General features: G+C 48.3%; 1 protein-coding gene and 1 long non-coding RNA gene across 10 annotated transcripts in view; both read right to left on the reverse strand.

Annotated features, from left to right (window-relative positions):
• Nucleotides 1-26,943, reverse strand: part of LOC118379888 (liprin-alpha-2-like) — a 392,202-nt gene that overhangs the window by 53,510 nt on the left and 311,749 nt on the right. The window contains exons 4-6 of the mRNA XM_052492410.1: nt 18,756-18,920; nt 15,493-15,567; nt 988-1,098 (exon numbers count right to left, since the gene is read on the reverse strand). Coding sequence (XP_052348370.1) covers nt 988-1,098; nt 15,493-15,567; nt 18,756-18,920 — 351 coding nt within the window. The remainder of the gene's footprint in view (nt 1-987; nt 1,099-15,492; nt 15,568-18,755; nt 18,921-26,943) is intronic.
• On the reverse strand, nt 10,386-14,738 carry LOC127914639 (uncharacterized). 9 transcript variants are annotated; one of them, XR_008089176.1, is made up of 6 exons: nt 14,499-14,738; nt 13,811-14,156; nt 13,124-13,682; nt 12,800-12,844; nt 11,743-11,873; nt 11,367-11,656 (listed from the first exon to the last, which is right to left on the reverse strand). It is a non-coding gene; the product is annotated as an uncharacterized LOC127914639 (long non-coding RNA). The 9 variants fall into 9 exon arrangements; XR_008089172.1 differs by lacking the exons at nt 12,800-12,844; nt 14,499-14,738 and adding an exon at nt 10,617-10,643 and having other exon boundaries at nt 11,571-11,828; nt 13,382-13,682; nt 13,811-14,278; XR_008089173.1 differs by lacking the exons at nt 12,800-12,844; nt 14,499-14,738 and adding an exon at nt 10,705-10,731 and having other exon boundaries at nt 11,571-11,828; nt 13,382-13,682; nt 13,811-14,278.

Raw genomic sequence — 26,943 nt, forward strand, 5'->3', positions numbered from 1 at the left:
ACAGAGAGGAGGGCTCTGCCCCGCCCCCCGGGAGGGAGTAGCCCTGCAGATCATCCGTGTCACTCCCTCTGGATGGAACCTTAACGAGGCTGCCATGACTACCTCTTCAAACCTCAGCATGGTGACAGTGAGTGACTCCCCTCTCACTAACCCCAAGGAGGGTGTGTGTGACGGGGAGTTTCAACCTTCCAACCACCCTCACCCCCACCCCCCTACTCTGTAGAGTGACAGGCCACAGACAGCTGTCGCCCACTCAACTGAATCGTACACTCCTGACAACGTGTCCCCATCACGAGGTGCAGCTCATCCACGAGCCTAGAGATTCAGCTCACATCCAAACCATGAGACGAGAGCTAGAATTGAATTGTCATTGATGTCTCTGTTTGTTGTTCTGCAGTAGCAGCCTCTGTGAGACTAAGACACTGTTGATTTCTGCATTCTAAGTGCTGTATTGATATCTGAGAGGATTGGGAAATTCTCTACGCTTTGACTGCTCAAGGTACTGTGCTTCACTCTGGTCTGACTAATCATGGAAGTGTGGATGCATTATGGGACATTTGATCTCAGACCATTTGTATGCAGATGTAGTCAGAAGTTTGGGAGCTCCAGTATAATGTAATCTGGTGGGGTCATAGACAGTACACATCACCTGATTGTGGGTGTCCTTCACACTGCCTCGCTGGCTGCTCAAAGACACTGTGCTGACATTGAAGGCCTGTATCTATCGAGCTAGTGAAGTGATAACATGCTTGATACCACGATGATACTGATAACACAGACTATGAATGGACAACTGTGTTGAAACAATGAAAATGGTGGTTGAAAAGTATATATATCCCACGTGTTTACGTTGATGTGAAAACTGAAATGTTGAGTGTTAGCCCTGTCAACGTAATGATAGTAACACATGAGATAAATGATCAACAACAAAAAACCTGTGGATATTGACAGAGAAAAAGAAGGACAGTAAACGCAATGGACGCCCACCTTGCTATGTACCTTCTGGCTGACATCAGTGCCCTCCAGCATGTCCTCTGACCCGTCCCCTGACGCCACCTTCCTCTGTATGTGGGCATTCTGCTCCCGTAAGGCCACAATCTGCAGAGAGGGACACAGGACAGAGATTAATACACAGGTCTAGAATAACACAGCAGAGATCAGGCTAGCTGTCAATCACACATGCAGGCACATGCACAAACGTGCACGCAGGCACAGATATGCACGCACACACACACACTCACACACACAATTGTCAGCTCCAGCCAGCCATGGTTCTGTCCTGTCAGCGCCTGAGGGGAATACAACTGATGCGCAAATGTATTAAGGTCAAGGGTCAGGATCTCATTCACTTTCCGAAACACAAACAACCTAAATATTTGCTCAACGACAGCTAACAGCTTATTTCTTACTGTAACAGCTCGTCTGTGTAGAGATTTCTGGAACATTACGCTGCCAGTTAAGTCATGTTATGTCTAGGTATTAACGTGATCACTATGATTATCTTGTTCAGCGAACCCCTCCTCTCTCTCACCTGAAGAATCTGGTGTTCACTCTTCATCACGTTGCCAGGGGCTACAAACCAGTGACACGACAAGCATAATGAGGCTTTCCCCGACAGGGTCGGCTGATTAGGACTTTCCGAGGGGGAGGAAGGGGGGAAATAGCCGGGTAGAGACACTGTTATAATTGTCCAAATTGTTGGGACTACAACCTATTCTTGGACAACACAAACAGCACGGTATGCATTCCTTTATGGAGCCCCCTCACTTCTAATGCCCTTTTACACCATCGCTAACAACAAGTGACAGCAATGCCAGGGAGACTACATGATGCCTGTAGGGTCAGCCTTCAGAGAAACCTCCCAGACCTTGAAACTAGGAGGAGACAGTCATTGTTTTATGATGTGCTAACCATATATTTTCTTTTGCATAACTGTCATGTTTTTTGCGTGTGAAAATATTTGTAGAAAAGCCGTGATCTTACTGTATGACAACTACAGCAGAGACATGCACCATGTCAGTGTCATAAATACCTGTAGCCTGTCACTATGCTTTCCAGACACCTCATCCAGTACACAGTCAAATATTAGTGTGCTCACTATCCATTATTATGTAATCATGAGCACAGACATCGCCAGATTTACCATAAAGAACAGACCCAGTTGGGAGACAGACAGGGTATGGTAGTGTGATTAAAATGACAGCATGCTGCTATTACCACTGATCACAGGATCTTTTTTAGGCTTTAATCTCAGGATTTCATCTGGATTTAGGAAACAAACCGACCTTGTTTCCCCCATCGGAGACGTCAACATTATGACGCCAATGAGAGAGAGAAGAATCCAGGAAGGATAGTGTAGCAGCCTATGACAGTCATGAATCTAATGTATAAGAGTGTATTTTGCTATTGCAGACTGAGGCAGTGCTGCAATAGGGCCTTCCAGTCCTGATCGATAAAAGCCACACAGTAGATCAGTATTACTGCTATTGGAATGCCATCTCTGTCTACAATAAATAAGTTAAGCCGGAATATTTGCTGGACACTTCCCATCTGTGGGAATCTCAGATCTATGACTTGGCTGTGTCTGCACCCCGGAGAGACCGACATAATTACATTTCTCAGAAGGAGGCGATGACATCACAATAAAACAACACAGTGAGAGAATCCAATACGGTTGCCAAGAGTTTCACCAACCTCTTCAGTTGAGCTGCATTCAAGACTTAGAGGGCCTTTAATGACTCCTCCATCAGTAAACAATGATTGATGTGAAAATGTGACACATAACTGCCTCTGCCACTGTGGTCAGAAATAGCCTTAAAGGTATACAACTATAAAACACCACTTTTTACAGCACAGATGGAGACACTCACTAGACGCAAGTATTACATTATTTTCATTCTAAGAGGACAAAGGGCAGGGAGGGATTATTCCACAATTACAATGGAGGTTTCCCTTTACATTAAGCCTCGACAACATCCCAGCACAGGGTTTGAGATTTCATCCATTTGCTTGCTGCTGCATATTGCTGCCTCTCCCCCCCCTCCTTATCTCACTCCATTTTTTTAATGAGGGGTGCAATTACACCTGCTTATGTTTAGGCCGGAGCATTGGGGTGCGTCTGGCATTTATCATTTACAGAGATCAAACGGTCGGCTCTCGGCATACTCACACACACACACACACACACACACACACACACACACACACACACACACACACACACACACACACACACACACACACACACACACACACACACACACACACACACACACACACACACACACACACACACACAGGATGATGGGTGATAGACTGAGCCATGCTGCTGTGGCTCCTCTCAAATTAGAAAAATTGAAGCAAATTGAAAGTGGCCGTCTTTCCCTTTGATGAAGTCCTAGTTCATCACAACTCATCAAAGCCCAGGAGACATCAGAGACACCAGGAGACATCAGAGACACCAGGAGACAGACACCAGGAGACATCAGAAATACCAGGAGACACCAGAAATACCAGGAGAAACCAGGAGACATCAGAAACACCAGGAGACATCAGAAATACCAGGAGACACCAGGAGACATCAAAAACACCAGGAGACATCAGAAATACCAGGAGAAACCAGGAGACATCAGAAATACCAGGAGACATCAGAAATACCAGGAGACACCAGGAGACATCAGAAACACCAGGAGACATCAGAAATACCAGGAGAAACCAGGAGACATCAGAAACACCAGGAGACATCAGAAATACCAGGAGAAACCAGGAGACATCAGAAACACCAGGAGAAACCAGGAGACATCAGAAATACCAGGAGAAACCAGGAGACATCAGAAATACCAGGAGAAACCAGGAGACATCAGAAATACCAGGAGAAACCAGGAGACATCAGAAATACCAGGAGAAACCAGGAGACATCAGAAACACCAGGAGACACCAGAAACACCAGGAGACACCAGGAGACATCAGAAACACCAGGAGACATCAGAAACACCAGGAGACATCAGAAATACCAGGAGAAACCAGGACACATCAGAAACACCAGGAGACATCAGAAACACCAGGAGACACCAGGAGACATCAGAAACACCAGGAGACACCAGGAGACATCAGAAACACCAAGAGACACCAGGAGACATCAGAAACACCAGAAGACACCAGGAGACATCAGAAACACCAGAAGACATCAGAAACACCAGGAGACATCAGAAACACCAGAAGACACCAGGAGACATCAGAAAAACCAGGAGACATCAGAAACACCAGAAGACACCAGGAGACATCAGAAACACCAGGAGACACCAGGAGACATCAGAAACACCAGAAGACACCAGGAGACATCAGAAATACCAGGAGAAACCAGGAGACATCAGAAATACCAGGAGAAACCAGGAGACATCAGAAACACCAGGAGACATCAGAAACACCAGGAGAAACCAGGAGACATCAGAAACACCAGGAGACATCAGAAACACCAGGAGACACCAGGAGACATCAGAAACACCAGGAGACACCAGGAGACATTAGAAACACCAGGAGACATCAGCAACACCAGGAGAAACCAGGAGACATCAGAAACACCAGAAGACATCAGAAACACCAGGAGACATCAGAAACACCAGAAGACACCAGGAGACATCAGAAAAACCAGGAGACATCAGAAACACCAGGAGACACCAGAAACACCAGGAGACACCAGGATACATCAGAAACACCAGGAGACATCAGAAACACCAGGAGACATCAGAAATACCAGGAGAAACCAGGACACATCAGAAACACCAGGAGACATCAGAAACACCAGGAGACACCAGGAGACATCAGAAACACCAGGAGACACCAGGAGACATCAGAAACACCAAGAGACACCAGGAGACATCAGAAACACCAGAAGACATCAGAAACACCAGGAGACACCAGAAACACCAGGAGACACCAGGAGACATCAGAAACACCAGGAGACATCAGAAACACCAGGAGACATCAGAAATACCAGGAGAAACCAGGACACATCAGAAACACCAGGAGACATCAGAAACACCAGGAGACACCAGGAGACATCAGAAACACCAGGAGACACCAGGAGACATCAGAAACACCAAGAGACACCAGGAGACATCAGAAACACCAGAAGACACCAGGAGACATCAGAAACACCAGAAGACATCAGAAACACCAGGAGACATCAGAAACACCAGAAGACACCAGGAGACATCAGAAAAACCAGGAGACATCAGAAACACCAGAAGACACCAGGAGACATCAGAAACACCAGGAGACACCAGGAGACATCAGAAACACCAGAAGACACCAGGAGACATCAGAAATGCCAGGAGAACCCAGGAGACATCAGAAATACCAGGAGAAACCAGGAGACATCAGAAACACCAGGAGACATCAGAAACACCAGGAGACACCAGGAGACATCAGAAACACCAGGAGACACCAGGAGACATCAGAAACACCAGGAGACACCAGGAGACATTAGAAACACCAGGAGACATCAGCAACACCAGGAGAAACCAGGAGACATCAGAAACACCAGAAGACATCAGAAACACCAGGAGACATCAGAAACACCAGAAGACACCAGGAGACATCAGAAAAACCAGGAGACATCAGAAACACCAGGAGACACCAGAAACACCAGGAGACACCAGGAGACATCAGAAACACCAGGAGACATCAGAAACACCAGGAGACATCAGAAATACCAGGAGAAACCAGGACACATCAGAAACACCAGGAGACATCAGAAACACCAGGAGACACCAGGAGACATCAGAAACACCAGGAGACACCAGGAGACATCAGAAACACCAAGAGACACCAGGAGACATCAGAAACACCAGAAGACATCAGAAACACCAGGAGACATCAGAAACACCAGAAGACACCAGGTGACATCAGAAAAACCAGGAGACATCAGAAACACCAGGAGACACCAGAAACACCAGGAGACACCAGGAGACATCAGAAACACCAGGAGACATCAGAAACACCAGGAGACATCAGAAATACCAGGAGAAACCAGGACACATCAGAAACACCAGGAGACATCAGAAACACCAGGAGACACCAGGAGACATCAGAAACACCAAGAGACACCAGGAGACATCAGAAACACCAGAAGACACCAGGAGACATCAGAAACACCAGAAGACATCAGAAACACCAGGAGACATCAGAAACACCAGAAGACACCAGGAGACATCAGAAAAACCAGGAGACATCAGAAACACCAGAAGACACCAGGAGACATCAGAAACACCAGGAGACACCAGGAGACATCAGAAACACCAGAAGACACCAGGAGACATCAGAAATACCAGGAGAAACCAGGAGACATCAGAAATACCAGGAGAAACCAGGAGACATCAGAAACACCAGGAGACATCAGAAACACCAGGAGACACCAGGAGACATCAGAAACACCAGGAGACACCAGGAGACATCAGAAACACCAGGAGACACCAGGAGACATTAGAAACACCAGGAGACATCAGCAACACCAGGAGAAACCAGGAGACATCAGAAACACCAGAAGACATCAGAAACACCAGGAGACATCAGAAACACCAGAAGACACCAGGAGACATCAGAAAAACCAGGAGACATCAGAAACACCAGAAGACACCAGGAGACATCAGAAACACCAGGAGACATCAGAAACACCAGGAGACACCAGGAGACATCAGAAATACCAGGAGACACCAGAAATACCAGGAGAAACCAGGAGACATCAGAAACACCAGGAGACATCAGAAATACCAGGAGAAACCAGGAGACATGAGAAACACCAGGATACATCAGAAATACCAGGAGAAACCAGGAGACATCAGAAATACCAGGAGAAACCAGGAGACATCAGAAATACCAGGAGAAACCAGGAGACATCAGAAATACCAGGAGAAACCAGGAGACATGAGAAACACCAGGATACATCAGAAATACCAGGAGAAACCAGGAGACATCAGAAATACCAGGAGAAACCAGGAGACATCAGAAATACCAGGAGAAACCAGGAGACATCAGAAATACCAGGAGAAACCAGGAGACATCAGAAATACCAGGAGAAACCAGGAGACATCAGAAACACCAGGAGACACCAGAGACACCAGGAAACACCAGAGACACCAGGAGACATCAGAGACGCCAGGAGTCATCAGAAACACCAGGAGACATCAGAAACACCAGGAGACATCAGAAGACATCAGAAATACCAGGAAAAACCAGGAGACATCAGAAATACCAGGAGAAACCAGGAGACATCAGAAACACCAGGAGACATCAGAAATACCAGGAGAAACCAGGAGACATCAGAAACACCAGGAGACATCAGAAACACCAGGAGACACCAGGAGACAGAAACACCAGGAGACACCAGGAGACATCAGAAACACCAGGAGACACCAGGAGACATCAGAAACACCAGGAGACATCAGCAACACCAGGAGAAACCAGGATACATCATAAACACCAGAAGACATCAGAAACACCAGGAGACATCAGAAACACCAGAAGACACCAGGAGACATCAGAAAAACCAGGAGACATCAGAAACACCAGAAGACACCAGGAGACATCAGAAACACCAGGAGACATCAGAAACACCAGGAGACATCAGAAACACCAGGAGACACCAGGAGACATCAGAAATACCAGGAGACCAGAAATACCAGGAGAAACCAGGAGACATCAGAAACACCAGGAGACATCAGAAATACCAGGAGAAACCAGGAGACATCAGAAATACCAGGAGAAACCAGGAGACATCAGAAATACCAGGAGAAACCAGGAGACATCAGAAATACCAGGAGAAACCAGGAGACATCAGGAGACACCAGGAGACACCAGAAGACATCAGGAGACATCAGAAACACCAGGAGACACCAGGAGACATCAGGAGACACCAGGATACATCAGGAGACACCAGGCGACATCAGGAGACACCAGGAGACATCAGGAGACACCAGGAGACATCAGAAACACCAGGAAACACCATGAGACATCAGAAACACCAGGAAACACCAGGAGACACCAGGAGACATCAGGAGACACCAGGAGACACCAGAAACACCAGGAAACACCAGGAGACATCAGGAGACATCAGAAACACCAGGAGACATCAGGAGACACCAGGAGACATCAGGAGACAGTGCCACAGCGAAACAGAAAGGCGCTGTCTTCCAAACTCCTATCCCTCACAAAACCTTCATCTTCCCTGACTCCCTTCGTCTCCAGGAGACAGTGCCACAGCGAAACAGAAAGGCGCTGTCTTCCAAACTCCTATCCCTCACAAAACCTTCATCTTCCCTGACTCCCTTCGTCTCCACCTCTCCGAGAAGTAATGGTCTGTTTTAGTGTAAAGGAGCAAAAGGAGATTCGACAGGAAGGTGACGTGAAATCTCTCGGTGTACAAGATTGATTTGGTGGAGCCTTGGAGCCTGGAGCAGGTTGCTGTATGCAGCAATGCCTCTGAATTAAGATCAGTCACACACACACACACACACACGCACACACGCACACACGGAACCTGTTGACTTGAATCTTTTAGCACCGGTTCATTTTTCACTGTATAGAATGGGTGACACCTTGGGGATTCCCTCTAGAATTCTAACCAGGAAACAAATAAGAGAGACCGGATAACATAGAGTAACAGAGGTTTCAGTCTCTCTCTCACAACAGCCTTTGTAGGATCTTACGCAGGTTGGATTGGTCCCTTGGCGGTGGACCAAGCCCAGAGGGCCCAGAGGTTTTGCCGGGAATTTATCAACCTCCTGACACAGTCTACAGAATGTCACGGATCCCTCCAGAACTTTCATCACGCACACCTGGCCCCTATTCCCAGTGATTAGTAATTGTATACGTGTGTCCTTGGTTTACCATTGTCCTATCGATTATTGTTACAATGTCTGTTGGTTCGTTTGAGTACCTGTGCTGTGTGTTTTGGCTTTCGTGCCATTGTGGATAGCGCAGATGATTACGGGTCTCGTCCCATGTGCGCTTGTGTTATTTATTTGAGGTACTCCTCGCTCTTTTGTTTGGGTTTCTACCCTGTGTTTTGTATAGTGTTTGTTTGGTCTTTGTCCCCGTGCCTTTACACGGCACGCCGTAATTTGGATATAATTTTAAAAAGTATTACGCATTCCTGCACCTGTCTCCCGATTCATTCATACCAACGTGACACAGAATCTACTCCCATTCCATTTATGTGAGCCGGGTCTGTATTAAAATCAACTGCACTATTTATTTAACTCTAAATTGAAACATCATAAAGAAATCAGCTCTGAGAGAGTACGCACAATAGAAGTCAAATCTGGAACACTTAAACACCTGAGACTGAGAGGTCAAATCTGGACCACTTAAACACCTGACACTAAGAGGTCAAATCTGGACCACTTAAACACCTGACACTGAGAGGTCAAATCTGGAACACTTAAACACCTGACACTAAGAGGTCAAATCTGGACCACTTAAACAGCTGACACTGAGAGGTCAAATCTGGAACACTTAAACACCTGAGACTACGAGGTCGAAGGTCATCTATGTCATCTGGCAGTGCAGCTCCCTATGGGAGGCTCCAGGAATGCAGGTGGTGTTATCTGCAGACTGGAGCCCCAGAGGAGAGCGACTCGAGGCAGATCTCCATCCCAAATCAATTAACAGTCTGTAGCTGGTGCAGGCAGCCACTGGAACCCAACGTCCTCCCAGAGGCTCTGACGTGTGGAAGTGTGGACGTTTCTATTCAGCAGTGCTTATTTAACCACAGCCTCCATCACCGGGCCTCAACACCCACTCACTCAGATGACTGTCTCACCATGACACAGCAGAAAGTTAACCATGTATCCACTGTAGTCAAATGAAGTATAGTCACACTATTTAATCAAATAAAGACCTATGTCTCGACTCAGTGAAATATCTGCTGAAGCGCAACACTGTACTTGGTTAAGCGAATGAGCTGCACTTTACACTGCATGTCTATGGCTCAAACTTAGCCTCATACAACCAGCCTGATCTCACGAGCTTACATAAATGATTCGCAACACGGATACAGGAGTGGCCATCAGTCTGGTAATACTAGGCTAACTCAAAGTGAAAGATATCGCCATCTCACTCCTCTCATCCCCTCACTCCATCCCTAGCTTTACTTGTTTTCTACAGCCAGGGCAGATCAGTCTTTGACCAGGGTTTCATCTCACCTGTTTGGCTGGTAGAGCAGCATTTTAAATCTCTCTCTCCCCCTTATCCCTTCCCTTCCCGGCCGTGTCAGTTGTGCTTTGATCAGCCACCCCCGTCCACAGCTCATTACAGACTGGAGGCAGTTCGAATGCAGGTAGAGCAGCTGTTTAATCCCAGCTCATTCGATGCCCTCTCCTCCTGTATGTATATTTTACCACCCCCTTCTTCTTCTCTCTCCCTACCTCTCACTGCCCATGTCTTCCACCATTCTTCCTCTCTCTCCCTACCTCTCACTGCCCATGTCTTCCACCATTCTTCCTCTCTCTCTACCTCTCACTGCCCATGTCTTCCACCATTCTTCCTCTCTCTCCCTACCTCTCACTGCCCATGTCTTCCACTATTATTTTTCTCTCTCTACCTCTCACTGCCCATGTCTTCCACCATTCTTCTTATCTCTCTACCTCTCACTGCCCATGTCTTCCACCATTCTTCTTATCCCTCTCTACCTCTCACTGCCCATGTCTTCCACCATTCTTCTTATCTCTCTACCTCTCACTGCCCATGTCTTCCACCATTCTTCCTCTCTCTCTACCTCTCACTGCCCATGTCTTCCACCATTCTTCTTATCTCTCTCTACCTCTCACTGCCCATGTCTTCCACCATTCTTCCTCTCTCTCCCTACCTCTCACTGCCCATGTCTTCCACCATTCTTCCTCTCTCTCTACCTCTCACTGCCCATGTCTTCCACCATTCTTCCTCTCTCTCCCTACCTCTCACTGCCCATATCTTCCACCATTCTTCCTCTCTCTCTCTACCTCTCACTGCCCATGTCTTCCACCATTCTTCCTCTCTCTCCCTACCTCTCACTGCCCATGTCTTCCACCATTCTTCCTCTCTCTCTCTCTACCTCTCACTGCCCATGTCTTCCACCATTCTTCTTATCTCTCTACCTCTCACTGCCCATGTCTTCCACCATTCTTCCTCTCTCTCTCTACCTCTCACTGCCCATGTCTTCCACCATTCTTCTTCTCTCTCTACCTCTCACTGCCCATGTCTTCCACCATTCTTCCTCTCTCTCGACCTCTCACTGCCCATGTCTTCCACCATTCTTCCTCTCTCTCTCTACCTCTCACTGCCCATGTCTTCCACCATTCTTCTTCTCTCTCCCTACCTCTCACTGCCCAAGTCTTCCACCATTCTTCCTCTCTCTCCCTACCTCTCACTGCCCATGTCTTCCACTATTATTTTTCTCTCTCTACCTCTCACTGCCCATGTCTTCCACTATTATTTTTCTCTCTCTACCTCTCACTGCCCATGTCATCCACTATTATTTTTCTCTCTCTACCTCTCACTGCCCATGTCTTCCACTATTATTTTTCTCTCTCTACCTCTCACTGCCCATGTCTTCCACTATTATTTTTCTCTCTCTACCTCTCACTGCCCATGTCTTCCACTATTATTTTTCTCTCTCTACCTCTCACTGCCCATGTCTTCCACTATTATTTTTCTCTCTCTACCTCTCACTGCCCATGTCTTCCACCATTCTTCTTATCTCTCTACCTCTCACTGCCCATGTCTTCCACTATTATTTTTCTCTCTCTACCTCTCACTGCCCATGTCTTCCACTATTATTTTTCTCTCTCTACCTCTCACTGCCCATGTCTTCCACCATTCTTCTTATCTCTCTCTACCTCTCACTGCCCATGTCTTCCACTATTCTTTTTCTCTCTCTACCTCTCACTGCCCATGTCTTCCACCATTCTTCTTATCTCTCTACCTCTCACTGCCCATGTCTTCCACTATTCTTTTTCTCTCCCTACCTCTCACTGCCCATGTCTTCCACCATTCTTCTTATCTCTCTCTACCTCTCACTGCCCATGTCTTCCACTATTCTTTTTCTCTCTCTACCTCTCACTGCCCATGTCTTCCACTATTATTTTTCTCTCTTCCTCTCTCTCTCTACCTCTCACTGCCCATGTCTTCCACTATTATTTTCTCTCTCTACCTTTCACTGCCCATGTCTTCCACTATTATTTTTCTCTCTCTACCTCTCACTGCCCATGTCTTCCACTATTATTTTTCTCTCTCTACCTCTCACTGCCCATGTCTTCCACTATTATTTTCTCTCTCTACCTCTCACTGCCCATGTCTTCCACTATTATTTTATCTCTCTACCTCTCACTGCCCATGTCTTCCACTATTATTTTTCTCTCTACCTCTCACTGCCCATGTCTTCCACTATTATTTTTCTCTCTCTACCTCTCACTGCCCATGTCTTCCACTATTATTTTTTCTCTCTCTACCTCTCACTGCCCATGTCTTCCACTATTATTTTTCTCTCTCTACCTCTCACTGCCCATGTCTTCCACTTATTTTTTATTTTTCTCCACTCTCTACTTCTTTCACCTGCCCATGTCTTCCACTATTATTTTTCTCTCTCTACCTCTCACTGCCCATGTCTTCCACTATTATTTTCTCTCTCTACCTCTCACTGCCCATGTCTTCCATTCTTCTTATTCTTCTTATCTCTCTACCTCTCACTGCCCATGTCTTCCACCATTCTTCTTATCTCTCTCTATTCTGCCCATGTCTTCCACCATTCTTCTTCTCTCTCTACCTCTCACTGCCCATGTCTTCCACCATTCTTCTTATCTCTCTCTACCTCTCACTGCCCATGTCTTCCACTATTCTTTTCTCTCTCTACCTCTCACTGCCCATGTCTTCCACCATTCTTCTTCTGCCCATGTCTTCCACTATTCTTCTTATCCTCTCACTGCCCATGTCTTCCACCATTCTTCTTATCTCTCTCTACCTCTCACTGCCCATGTCTTCCACTATTATTTTTCTCTCTCTACCTCTCACTGCCCATGTCTTCCACTATTCTTTTTCTCTCTCTACCTCTCACTGCCCATGTCTTCCACTATTATTTTTCTCTCTCTACCTCTCACTGCCCATGTCTTCCACTATTCTTTTTCTCTCTCTACCTCTCACTGCCCATGTCTTCCACCATTCTTCTTATCTCTCTACCTCTCACTGCCCATGTCTTCCACCATTCTTCTTATCTCTCTACCTCTCACTGCCCATGTCTTCCACTATTCTTTTTCTCTCTCTACCTCTCACTGCCCATGTCTTCCACCATTCTTCTTATCTCTCTACCTCTCACTGCCCATGTCTTCCACCATTCTTCTTATCTCTCTACCTCTCACTGCCCATGTCTTCCACTATTATTTTTCTCTCTCTACCTCTCACTGCCCATGTCTTCCACTATTATTTTTCTCTCTCTACCTCTCACTGCCCATGTCTTCCACTATTCTTTTTCTCTCTCTACCTCTCACTGCCCATGTCTTCCACTATTATTTTTCTCTCTCTACCTCTCACTGCCCATGTCTTCCACTATTATTTTTCTCTCTCTACCTCTCACTGCCCATGTCTTCCACTATTATTTTTCTCTCTCTACCTCTCACTGCCCATGTCTTCCACTATTCTTTTTCTCTCTCTACCTCTCACTGCCCATGTCTTCCACCATTCTTCTTGTCTCTCTACCTCTCACTGCCCATGTCTTCCACTATTATTTTTCTCTCTCTACCTCTCACTGCCCATGTCTTCCACTATTATTTTTCTCTCCTACCTCTCACTGCCCATGTCTTCCACTATTATTTTTCTCTCTCTACCTCTCACTGCCCATGTCTTCCACTATTCTTTTTCTCTCTCTACCTCTCACTGCCCATGTCTTCCACCATTCTTCTTGTCTCTCTACCTCTCACTGCCCATGTCTTCCACTATTATTTTTCTCTCTCTACCTCTCACTGCCCATGTCTTCCACCATTCTTCTTATCTCTCTCTACCTCTCACTGCCCATGTCTTCCACCATTCTTCTTATCTCTCTACCTCTCACTGCCCATGTCTTCCACTATTATTTTTCTCTCTCTACCTCTCACTGCCCATGTCTTCCACTATTATTTTTCTCTCTCTACCTCTCACTGCCCATGTCTTCCACCATTCTTCTTATCTCTCTCTACCTCTCACTGCCCATGTCTTCCACTATTCTTTTTCTCTCTCTACCTCTCACTGCCCATGTCTTCCACCATTCTTCTTATCTCTCTACCTCTCACTGCCCATGTCTTCCACTATTCTTTTTCTCTCTACCTCTCACTGCCCATGTCTTCCACTATTATTTTTCTCTCTCTACCTCTCACTGCCCATGTCTTCCACCATTCTTCTTATCTCTCTACCTCTCACTGCCCATGTCTTCCACTATTATTTTTCTCTCTCTACCTCTCACTGCCCATGTCTTCCACTATTCTTTTTCTCTCTACCTCTCACTGCCCATGTCTTCCACTATTATTTTTCTCTCTCTACCTCTCACTGCCCATGTCTTCCACTATTCTTTTTCTCTCTCTACCTCTCACTGCCCATGTCTTCCACCATTCTTCTTATCTCTCTCTACCTCTCACTGCCCATGTCTTCCACCATTCTTCTTATCTCTCTCTACCTCTCACTGCCCATGTCTTCCACCATTCTTCTTATCTCTCTACCTCTCACTGCCCATGTCTTCCACTATTATGCCCATGTCTTCCACTATTATTTTCTCTCTCTACCTCTCACTGCCCATGTCTTCCACTATTATTTTTCTCTCTCTACCTCTCACTGCCCATGTCTTCCACTATTCTTCTTATCTCTCTACCTCTCACTGCCCATGTCTTCCACTATTCTTTTACCTCTCTCCCATCTACCTCTCACTGCCCATGTCTTCCACCATTCTTCTTATCTCTCTACCTCTCACTGCCCATGTCTTCCACTATTATTTTTCTCTCTTCCTCTCATTTCCTCCATTCACTGACGCTTACCTTTCCTCCCTCCCTCCCTCCCTCCCTCCCTCCCTCCCTCCCTCCCTCCCTCCCTCCCTCCCTCCCTCCCTCCCTCCCTCCCTCCCTCCCTCCCTCTGGCAGTGCAGAGTGGTTAATTTGGCTCCAGTAGAGCGTCAGCCTGAGGGCTCCTCTCAGCTGGAACATGACCATCTGCCCAGGCAGAGACTGGCAGAGAGAGAATGGGGGGCAGAGGCATTACGCCATCCTACTAACGCCACGGGCCAGCTCTCATCTGTCAACGCCATACTTCACCCCATCGCACTCCATCTTAAGACAGAATGACTAGCCCCTGAATAGGAGTCCTCCTAAGTAGAACTGTCATCATCAAACTACTTTGAAAGTTGACTAAAACATGAACAAATTCCTGTCTAAGGCTGATGAAATGAAGAGAACAGACGTCTCAGTCAGCACTGTGGAAATGATGCTGTGACACATTTCTCACCTCCTGGTTGGCTGATGTTAGCTCCTCCTCCAATGCAGAGACCCTTTCTAGCGACACCCGCAGTCTCTCCCTCACCTGAGGAAAACAAAACACAACAACCCGCCATGAGTGTGTTACTGTACACAACCTCTGGTAGGACCTTACGATGGAGCTCTGCTCTAGCAGTTAATGGCAGTAGACATGTGGTTTTGAGCTCTCAGATAAATAGCATGGATAGTGTTGGAGACAACAGTGAGATATGTCTATTTATCTCTCCCCACCAACCCACCATCCCACCTCAGCCCGGGGTTGACATGATATACCGTGTTCCCTGGATAGACCAAGCAGCTCTTCCCTCTCTCCCTCAGCCTTCAGCCCAACAGTAACCCTTTGTCTTGGCCTTGAAGCCCTCCTCCTCTTCTCCCCTCCTCCCCATCCCTCCTCCTCTCCCCTCCTCGCCATCCCTCCTCTTCTCCCCTCCTCCCCATCCCTCCTCCTCTCCCCTCCTCCCCATCCCTCCTCCTCTCCCCTCCTCCCCATCCCTCCTCCTCTCCCCTCCTCCCCATCCCTCCTCCTCTCCCCTCCTCCCCATCCCTCCTCCTCTCCCCTCCTCGCCATCCCTCCTCCTCTCCCCTCCTCGCCATCCCTCCTCTCTCTCCCCTCCTTCCACTATTCTCCCTCCTCTTCTCCCCTCCTCCCCATCCCTCCTCCTCTCCCCTCCTCCCCATCCCTCCTCCTCTCCCCTCCTCCCCATCCCTCCTCCTCTCCCTCCTCCCCATCCCTCCTCCTCTCCCTCCCCCCCCATCCCTCCTCCTCTCCCCTCCTCGCCATCCCTCCTCCCCATCCCTCCTCCTCCTCCTCTCCCCTCCTCCCCATCCCTCCTCCTCTTCTCTCCTCCTCCCCATCCCTCCTCCTCTTCTCCGCTCCTCCCCATCCCTCCTCCTCTTCTCCCCTCCTCGCCATCCCTCCTCCTCTCCCCTCTCTCCTCTCCCCTCCTCCATCTTAAGACAATCCCTCCTCCCCATCCCTCCTCCTCCTCTCCCCTCCTCCCCCTCCCCCCTCCTCTCCCCTCCTCCCCATCCCTCCTCCTCTTCTCCCCTCCTCCCCATCCCTCCTCCTCTTCTCCCCTCCTCCCCATCCCTCCTCCTCTTCTCTCCTCCTTCCCATCCCTCCCCCTCTTCTCCCCCCCCTCCCCATCCCTCCTCCTCTTCTCCCCTCCTCCCATCCCTCCTCCTCTTCTCCCCTCCTCCCCATCCCTCCGCCTCTTCACCCCTCCTCCCCATCCCTCCTCCTCTTCTCCCCTCCTTCCCATCCCTCCTCCTCTTCTCCCCTCCTCCCCATCCCCCCCTCCTCCCCATCCCTCCTCCTCTTCTCCCCTCCTCCCCATCCCTCCTCCTCTTCTCTCCTCCTTCCCTTCCCATCCCTCCTCCTCTTCTTCTCCTCCTCCCCATCCCTCCTCCTCTTCTCCCCTCCTCCCCATCCCTCCTCCTCTTCTCCCCTCCTTCCCATCCCTCCTCCTCTTCTCCCCACCTCCCCATCCCTCCTCCCCATCCCTCCTCCTCTTCTCTCCTCCTCCCCATCCCTCCTCCTCTTCTCTCCTCCTTCCCATCCCATCCCACCTCCTCTTCTCTCCTCCTCCCCATCCCTCCTCCTCTTCTCCCCTCCTCCCCATCCCTCCTCCTCTTCTCCCCTCCTTCCCATCCCTCCTCCTCTTCTCCCCACCTCCCCATCCCTCCTCCCCATCCCTCCTCCTCTTCTCCCCTCCTCCCCATCCCTCCTCCTCTTCTCTCCTCCTTCCCATCCCTCCTCCTCCTCTCCCCTCCTCCCCATCCCTCCTCCTCTTCTCTCCTCCTTCCCATCCCTCCTCCTCTTCTCTCCTCCTTCCCATCCCTCCTCCTCTTCTCCGCTCCTCCCCATCCCTCCTCCTCTTCTCCCCTCCTCCCCTCTCCTCAAAGGGGGTGAATGTACGACTTCCTCTGCCTTCCTCTATGCACCATGTTGAGGTATTTGTCATGCTACTGATGGAGCATTTACTGGTGAGCTCTGTGGTGCTTCATGACCGGGGCTGTGGCCCGCTAGGATCAAGGCATCTCTGAGGCATCTCGGTGGTCCTTCTGTAGCTCAGTTGGTAGAGCATCGCTTGTAACGCCAGGGTAGTGGGTTCGATCCTCCCCTCCACCCATACGTGAATGTATGCACACATGATTGTAAGTCGCTTTGGATAAAAGCGTCTGCTAAATGGCATATATTATTATTATTATATTATGAGGAGGCTCCTAGCCTGGATTACAGGGCAGTCATCCCCCTCCCTCCCCTCCCCTCCTCCGGACAGCCCAGCAACACACAGACAGATCGTCGCAGGGCAGAAAACATCCCGTGAATCAAAAACAGATTTTATTCCCTAGTCCAGCGGCCTGGAGAGACGCGTTATAAATGATAGGGTCTGTTGTGGAGGGTTGAATAGATTACAGCAGCCGGCTGGACTCTTACAGAGGGCTGAGGCCATCAATCAACAGGCCTGAGGCAGAGCAGAGGCTGGGGCTGGGGCCAGTGGGAGGGCAGAGGCTGGGGCTGGGGCCAGTGGGAGGGCAGAGGCTGGGGCTGGGGCTGGGGCTGGGGCCAGTGGGAGGGCAGAGGCTGGGGCTGGGGCCAGTGGGAGGGCAGAGGCTGGGGCCAATGGGAGGGCAGAGGCTGGGGCTGGGGCCAGTGTGAGGGCAGAGGCTGGGGCTGGGGCCAGTGGGAGGGCAGAGGCTGGGGCTGGGGCTGGGGCCAGTGGGAGGGCAGAGGCTGGGGCTGGGGCCAGTGGGAGGGCAGAGGCTGGGGCTGGGGCCAGTGGGAGGGCAGAGGCTGGGGCTGGGCTGGGGCTGGGGCCAGTGTGAGGGCAGAGGCTGGGGCTGGGGCCAGTGGGAGGGCAGAGGCTGGGGCTGGGGCTGGGGCCAGTGGGAGGGCTGGGGCTGGGGCTGGGGCCAGTGGGAGGGCAGAGGCTGGGGCTGGGGCCAGTGGGAGGGCAGAGGCTGGGGCTGGGGCCAGTGGGAGGGCAGATGCTGGAGCTGGGGCCAGTGGGAGGGCAGGCGGTTGTGGTGGTGACTTGTGCCAAAACAAAGAATATTCAATACCAGGATGGCACTGCGTTTGCAAAGCCTCTCCATACTGTCATCAGTCAAATATACTATACAATCAATTGTAGAATCTCTATCTGCGTGTATAATCCATTCTTCCACTCAGCAAAAAGGAATAGGTACCGTGCAGATTCTATAGAATACATGTCTAATGTATGGTCTTACCTTCTCGTCTAGAGCTTTGTGGTGCTCGAACAGGGACTTGAGTGCTTTGAGGACCTCCACCTCACTGGACACGCCTGAGGGGGACTGGGCCTGCCGCTTGACCACGGTCATACGTAGTGACCGCTCATGCCTGGACACCAGGCACTCCAGATGCTCCAGAAGCAACTATAGAGACAGACATAGGGACAGAAATTAGTGCTAATATAATCATCATCATCATCATCCCCATCTGCATTATCATCAGAAAGGCTATCTGCCTCCTCTGCATAATTGACATCATCATCGATGCTATTACTGGAATCGTCTGCATCATCAGTTATCCTGGCACCAGAGAAGATGTGGTGATATGATTCTAAATGTCAACCTGTAGTGGCCGGACCACTGGACTGTATTATACCAACCACACAAGGTTACTGGTCTTCATGTGATTCTCCAAATACATAATTTATATCCACCCTGATTAACCGCAATGAAAAGAAATTAAAGTAACCAACCAGACCTTCTTATCTTGGTCATTTCATTTAATTTTCGAACTTTTGGTCGGGAGGGGGAGGGGGGAGAATAAGCCTTCAGTGGAATAACACGAGACATACGAAAATCAATATAGGCACTCAAAACAAATGAAAAGTCTCTGGACTGCACACAACACAGATGATGTTAATGTTGCTACTGTGCCGGGCTGGTGTAGGCGGCGTGCCGAATCCATTCTCAGTGGAAAGTGTCCCAAGGACAGGGAGTGTTGGGGGAGTCAACTTCCAGCAGCACAAAGGGAGGAGATGAGTCCACTGGGAGTAGGGGGCACAGGAGAGGCGAGGAGTAGAGGCACACAGGGAACATAAAGATGAACACTGTCCTCTGATCTCTGTCACATAGGTACAGTGGAGGGATGGGGGCCTGAGGGAAGTCTAAATGTGCTAGTCTGACTAGCTAGGCTTTTGGGGTCTAGATTTGGCCCATAACCTGGTCCTGTGAAGGCCTAGTGTTTTGGAGGGGATGCACATGCCTCACAGACAAGCAACTAATAAGAGCAAGCTAATTGCTAATGATGATGCTATCTGTCCTGTTAGGAACCCACCAAACTCCGCTGAGATACTGATCTGAGGATAGGTTCATGCAGTGACTTCAGCTTTGTTGTCTGGTCATTCTGAGAAACATTGACCGTTTTCTTCATCTCCACATCCCAAATGCCTTGTTTCTAACCCTGACTGTGCTCCGCTAGGCCAAACAACCCTTCCTCGGCGTCGCCACGCGCTGTGGCCGGTTAATAACATAACGGTGTAGCTCACCAATGGTTTGGAGAGTTTTCACACTGGCGTCACCACAGTATTTAACCAAGGAAGTAACTTACTTCTAAACCCATCTTTAAGCAGGGCTCTGGTGTTGTGAGTCCGTCCAAGCACTGTGCTTAAACCACAGACTGTAATTCCTTAATCATCCAGGCATTAAGAACCATTGCACATACAGACATCAACCACATTTTCAAAGTAAACACATATTCACTCAACCTGGTAGAACTTAACTAGGAATTCAGTGTTGCACTACACTAACCATCAGGCACTGCAGAGGCTATGTTGGGTGCGGCCCAAATGGTACAAGCATACTGTAGGCTCTGTTTCAATATCCACACTAGCATACCATTTAAAAGGCATGCTGAATACTAAATGATATACTAGAAACAACCTTGGAACAGAGCCGGTGTGTCTGTTTTTGTATGAATACGTTGGAGAAAGGGTGCTGACAGAGGGGTGTAGACGAGTTTTGGAGGACTTCGAGGGGGCTGTCCATCCTTCCTTCTCTCCGTCTCTCCATGAGCGTCTGAAGGATTGCCAGCAGACTCCAGCCCCCCTTCCCACATCTTCCCTCCCCACATCCAAACCCCCGCTGTTTAATCAATCCGAGTCTGAACGTTGGCCCCAGCTCTACCTCAGCCATCGCCCCGCCAGAATAATAAGAAGCAACCTACACCTACACACACCCTCTAAGGAGAGGCCTCCTCCTCCCACCCTCCTCCTCCTCTCTCTATAACCTACACACACCCTCTCCTCCTTCTCCTCTCTCTATAACCTACACACACCCTCTCCTCCTCCTCCTCCTCCTCTTTCTATAACCTACACACACCCTCTACTCCTCCTCTCTCTATAACCTACACACACCCTCTCCTCCTCCTCCTCTCTCTACAACCTACACACACCCTCTCCTCCTCCTCCTCCTCTTTCTATAACCTACACACACCCTCTACTCCTCCTCTCTCTATAACCTACACACACCCTCTCCTCCTCCTCCTCCTCCCTCTATAACCTACACCTACACATGCCCTCTCCTCCTCCTCTCTCTCTATAACCTATACCTACACACACCCTCTCCTCCTCCTCTCTCTATAACCTACACCTACACACACCCTCTCCTCCTCCTCTCTCTATAACCTACACACACCCTCTCCTCCTCCTCCTCTCTCTATAACCTACACACACCCTCTCCTCCTCCTCTCTCTCTATAACCTATACCTACACACACCCTCTCCTCCTCCTCCTCCTCCTCTCTCTATAACCTACACCTACACACACCCTCTCCTCCTCCTCTCTCTATAACCTACACACACCCTCTCCTCCTCCTCTCTCTATAACCTACACACACCCTCTCCTCCTCCTCCTCTCTCTATAACCTACACACACCCTCTCCTCCTATTCCTCCTCCTCTCTCTATAACCTACACCTACACACACCCTCTCCTCCTCCTCTCTGTATAACCTACACACACCCTCTCCTCCTCCTCCTCCTCCTCTCTCTATAACCTACACCTACACACATCCTCTCCTCCTCCTCTCTCTATAACCTACACACACCCTCTCCTCCTCCTCTCTCTATAACCTACACACACCCTCTCCTCCTCCTCCTCTCTCTATAACCTACACACACCCTCTCCTCCTCCTCCTCCTCCTCTCTCTATAACCTACACCTACACACATCCTCTCCTCCTCCTCTCTCTATAACCTACACACACCCTCTCCTCCTCCTCTCTCTATAACCTACACACACCCTCTCCTCCTCCTCCTCTCTCTATAACCTACACACACCCTCTCCGCCTCCTCCTCCTCCTTCTATAACCTACACCTACACACACCCTCTCCTCCTCCTCCTCCTCTCTCTATGGTTCATAATTTCTCTCTTATCATGCTTCTACACTGCATGGCTCATCCAGCTTACAATGTTTAGGGGTACCTAGAGGTACACCATCCTCTTTTCTGTTGTCAGCTCTCCAACCCACTGATTGCATGCACCTGGCTTCAAATATGTAATTATGAACTTTAAAACCTTTACAACAAAAAAAAGCTGATATATTAAAAGTCTGCCTCATCGCTCTGCAGAGGATTCAAGGTGATAATGAAGAGAGAGAGACTAAATTACATCTCTGTCTCTCTCTCTCTCTCTCTCTCTCTCGATGTGACAGGGCTACTAAAATGGCAGTGCTAAAATCCTCTCTGGCAGACTGGTGGTTTGTAGTCAGTCAGTGTGACTATGTGAGTCTCCCATTATACAGACTGGTGGTTTGTAGTCAGTCAGTGTGACTATGTGAGTCTCCCATTATACAGACTGGTGGTTTGTAGTCAGTGTGACTATGTGAGTCTCCCATTATACAGACTGGTGGTTTGTAGTCAGTCAGTGTGACTATGTGAGTCTCCCATTATACAGACTGGTGGTTTGTAGTCAGTCAGTGTGACTATGTGAGTCTCCCATTATACAGACTGGTGGTTTGTAGTCAGTGTGACTATGTGAGTCTCCCATTATACAGACTGGTGGTTCGTAGTCAGTCAGTGTGACTGTGTGAGTCTCCCATTATACAGACTGGTGGTTTGTAGTCAGTCAGTGTGACTATGTGAGTCTCCCATTATACAGACTGGTGGTTTGTAGTCAGTGTGACTATGTGAGTCTCCTACATTATACAGACTGGTGGTTTGTAGTCAGTCAGTGTGACTGTGTGAGTCTCCCATTATACAGACTGGTGGTTTGTAGTCAGTCAGTGTGACTATGTGAGTCTCCCATTATACAGACTGGTGGTTTGTAGTCAGTCAGTGTGACTATGAGAGTCTCCCATTATACAGACTGGTGGTTTGTAGTCAGTCAGTGTGACTGTGTGAGTCTCCCATTATACAGACTGGTGGTTTGTAGTCAGTCAGTGTGACTATGTGAGTCTCCCATTATACAGACTGGTGGTTTGTAGTCAGTCAGTGTGACTATGTGAGTCTCCCATTATACAGACTGGTGGTTTGTAGTCAGTCAGTGTGACTATGTGAGTCTCCCATTATACAGACTGGTGGTTTGTAGTCAGTCAGTGTGACTGTGTGAGTCTCCCATTATACAGACTGGTGGTTTGTAGTCAGTCAGTGTGACTATGTGAGTCTCCCATTATACAGACTGGTGGTTTGTAGTCAGTGTGACTATGTGAGTCTCCCATTATACAGACTGGTGGTTTGTAGTCAGTCAGTGTGACTATGTGAGTCTCCCATTATACAGACTGGTGGTTTGTAGTCAGTCAGTGTGACTATGTGAGTCTCCCATTATACAGACTGGTGGTTTGTAGTCAGTGTGACTATGTGAGTCTCCCATTATACAGACTGGTGGTTTGTAGTCAGTCAGTGTGACTATGTGAGTCTCCCATTATACAGACTGGTGGTTTGTAGTCAGTCAGTGTGACTATGTGAGTCTCCCATTATACAGACTGGTGGTTTGTAGTCAGTGTGACTATGTGAGTCTCCCATTATACAGACTGGTGGTTTGTAGTCAGTCAGTGTGACTGTGTGAGTCTCCCATTATACAGACTGGTGGTTTGTAGTCAGTCAGTGTGACTATGTGAGTCTCCCATTATACAGACTGGTGGTTTGTAGTCAGTGTGACTATGTGAGTCTCCTACATTATACAGACTGGTGGTTTGTAGTCAGTCAGTGTGACTGTGTGAGTCTCCCATTATACAGACTGGTGGTTTGTAGTCAGTCAGTGTGACTATGTGAGTCTCCCATTATACAGACTGGTGGTTTGTAGTCAGTCAGTGTGAGTCTCCCATTATACAGTGTGACTATGAGAGTCTCCCATTATACAGACTGGTGGTTTGTAGTCAGTCAGTGTGACTGTGTGAGTCTCCCATTATACAGACTGGTGGTTTGTAGTCAGTCAGTGTGACTGTGTGAGTCTCCCATTATACAGACTGGTGGTTTGTAGTCAGTCAGTGTGACTATGTGAGTCTCCCATTATACAGACTGGTGGTTTGTAGTCAGTCAGTGTGACTATGTGAGTCTCCCATTATACAGACTGGTGGTTTGTAGTCAGTCAGTGTGACTGTGTGAGTCTCCCATTATACAGACTGGTGGTTTGTAGTCAGTCAGTGTGACTATGTGAGTCTCCCATTATACAGACTGGTGGTTTGTAGTCAGTGTGACTATGTGAGTCTCCCATTATACAGACTGGTGGTTTGTAGTCAGTGTGACTATGTGAGTCTCCCATTATACAGACTGGTGGTTCGTAGTCAGTCAGTGTGACTGTGTGAGTCTCCCATTATACAGACTGGTGGTTTGTAGTCAGTCAGTGTGACTATGTGAGTCTCCCATTATACAGACTGGTGGTTTGTAGTCAGTGTGACTATGTGAGTCTCCTACATTATACAGACTGGTGGTTTGTAGTCAGTCAGTGTGACTGTGTGAGTCTCCCATTATACAGACTGGTGGTTTGTAGTCAGTCAGTGTGACTATGTGAGTCTCCCATTATACAGACTGGTGGTTTGTAGTCAGTCAGTGTGACTATGTGAGTCTCCCATTATAGAGTCTCCCATTATACAGACTGGTGGTTTGTAGTCAGTAGTCAGTCAGTGTGACTGTGTGAGTCTCCCATTATACAGACTGGTGGTTTGTAGTCAGTCAGTGTGACTGTGTGAGTCTCCTATTATACAGACTGGTGGTTTGTAGTCAGTCAGTGTGACTATGTGAGTCTCCCATTATACAGACTGGTGGTTTGTAGTCAGTCAGTGTGACTATGTGAGTCTCCCATTATACAGACTGGTGGTTTGTAGTCAGTCAGTGTGACTGTGTGAGTCTCCCATTATACAGACTGGTGGTTTGTAGTCAGTCAGTGTGACTATGTGAGTCTCCCATTATACAGACTGGTGGTTTGTAGTCAGTGTGACTATGTGAGTCTCCCATTATACAGACTGGTGGTTTGTAGTCAGTCAGTGTGACTATGTGAGTCTCCCATTATACAGACTGGTGGTTTGTAGTCAGTCAGTGTGACTATGTGAGTCTCCCTCCCATTATACAGACTGGTGGTTTGTAGTCAGTGTGACTATGTGAGTCTCCCATTATACAGACTGGTGGTTTGTAGTCAGTCAGTGTGACTATGTGAGTCTCCCATTATACAGACTGGTGGTTTGTAGTCAGTCAGTGTGACTATGTGAGTCTCCCATTATACAGACTGGTGGTTTGTAGTCAGTGTGACTATGTGAGTCTCCTACATTATACAGACTGGTGGTTTGTAGTCAGTCAGTGTGACTGTGTCTCCCATTATACAGAGTCTCCCTCCCATTATACAGACTGGTGGTTTGTAGTCAGTCAGTCAGTGTGACTATGTGAGTCTCCCATTATACAGACTGGTGGTTTGTAGTCAGTCAGACTGGTGACTCATGTGAGTCTCCCATTATACAGACTGGTGGTTTGTAGTCAGTCAGTGTGACTGTGTGAGTCTCCCATTATACAGACTGGTGGTTTGTAGTCAGTCAGTGTGACTGTGTGAGTCTCCCTCCCATTATACAGACTGGTGGTTTGTAGTCAGTCAGTGTGACTGTGTGAGTCTCCCATTATACAGACTGGTGGTTTGTAGTCAGTCAGTGTGACTATGTGAGTCTCCCATTATACAGACTGGTGGTTTGTAGTCAGTCAGTGTGACTATGTGAGTCTCCCATTATACAGACTGGTGGTTTGTAGTCAGTCAGTGTGACTATGTGAGTCTCCCATTATACAGACTGGTGGTTTGTAGTCAGTCAGTGTGACTGGTGGTTTGAGTCTCCCATTATACAGACTGGTGGTTTGTAGTCAGTCAGTGTGACTATGTGAGTCTCCCATTATACAGACTGGTGGTTTGTAGTCAGTCAGTGTGACTATGTGAGTCTCCCATTATACAGACTGGTGGTTTGTGGTTTGTAGTCAGTCAGTGGTGACTATGTGACTGGTGGTTTGTAGTCAGTCTCCCATTATACAGACTGGTGGTTTGTAGTCAGTCAGTGTGACTATGTGAGTCTCCCATTATACAGACTGGTGGTTTGTAGTCAGTCAGTGTGACTGGTGGTTTGTAGTCAGTGAGTCTCCCATTATACAGACTGGTGGTTTGTAGTCAGTCAGTGTGACTATGTGAGTCTCCCATTATACAGACTGGTGGTTTGTAGTCAGTCAGTGTGACTATGTGAGTCTCCCATTATACAGACTGGTGGTTTGTAGTCAGTCAGTGTGACTATGACTGAGTCTCCCATTATACAGACTGGTGGTTTGTAGTCAGTCAGTGTGACTATGTGAGTCTCCCATTATACAGACTGGTGGTTTGTAGTCAGTCAGTGTGACTATGACTGGTGGTTTGTAGTCTCCCATTATACAGACTGGTGGTTTGTAGTCAGTCAGTGTGACTGTGTGAGTCTCCCATTATACAGACTGGTGGTTTGTAGTCAGTCAGTCAGTGTTTGTAGACAGTGTGACTGTGAGTCTCCCATTATACAGACTGGTGGTTTGTAGTCAGTCAGTGTGACTATGAGAGTCTCCCATTATACAGACTGGTGGTTTGTAGTCAGTCAGTGTGACTATGAGAGTCTCCCATTATACAGACTGGTGGTTTGTAGTCAGTCAGTGTGACTATGTGAGTCTCCCATTATACAGACTGGTGGTTTGTAGTCAGTCAGTGTGACTATGTGAGTCTCCCATTATACAGACTGGTGGTTTGTGGTGGTTTGTAGTCAGTCAGTGTGACTATGTGAGACTGGTCTCCCATCTATATACAGACTGGTGGTTTGTAGTCAGTCAGTGTGACTATGTGAGTCTCCCATTATACAGACTGGTGGTTTGTAGTCAGTCAGTGTGACTATGTGAGTCTCCCATTATACAGACTGGTGGTTTGTAGTCAGTCAGTGTGACTATGTGAGTCTCCCATTATACAGACTGGTG

Source organism: Oncorhynchus keta, chromosome 33 (genome assembly GCF_023373465.1).
Source record: "Oncorhynchus keta strain PuntledgeMale-10-30-2019 chromosome 33, Oket_V2, whole genome shotgun sequence".
Taxonomy (NCBI): Eukaryota; Metazoa; Chordata; class Actinopteri; order Salmoniformes; family Salmonidae; genus Oncorhynchus; species Oncorhynchus keta.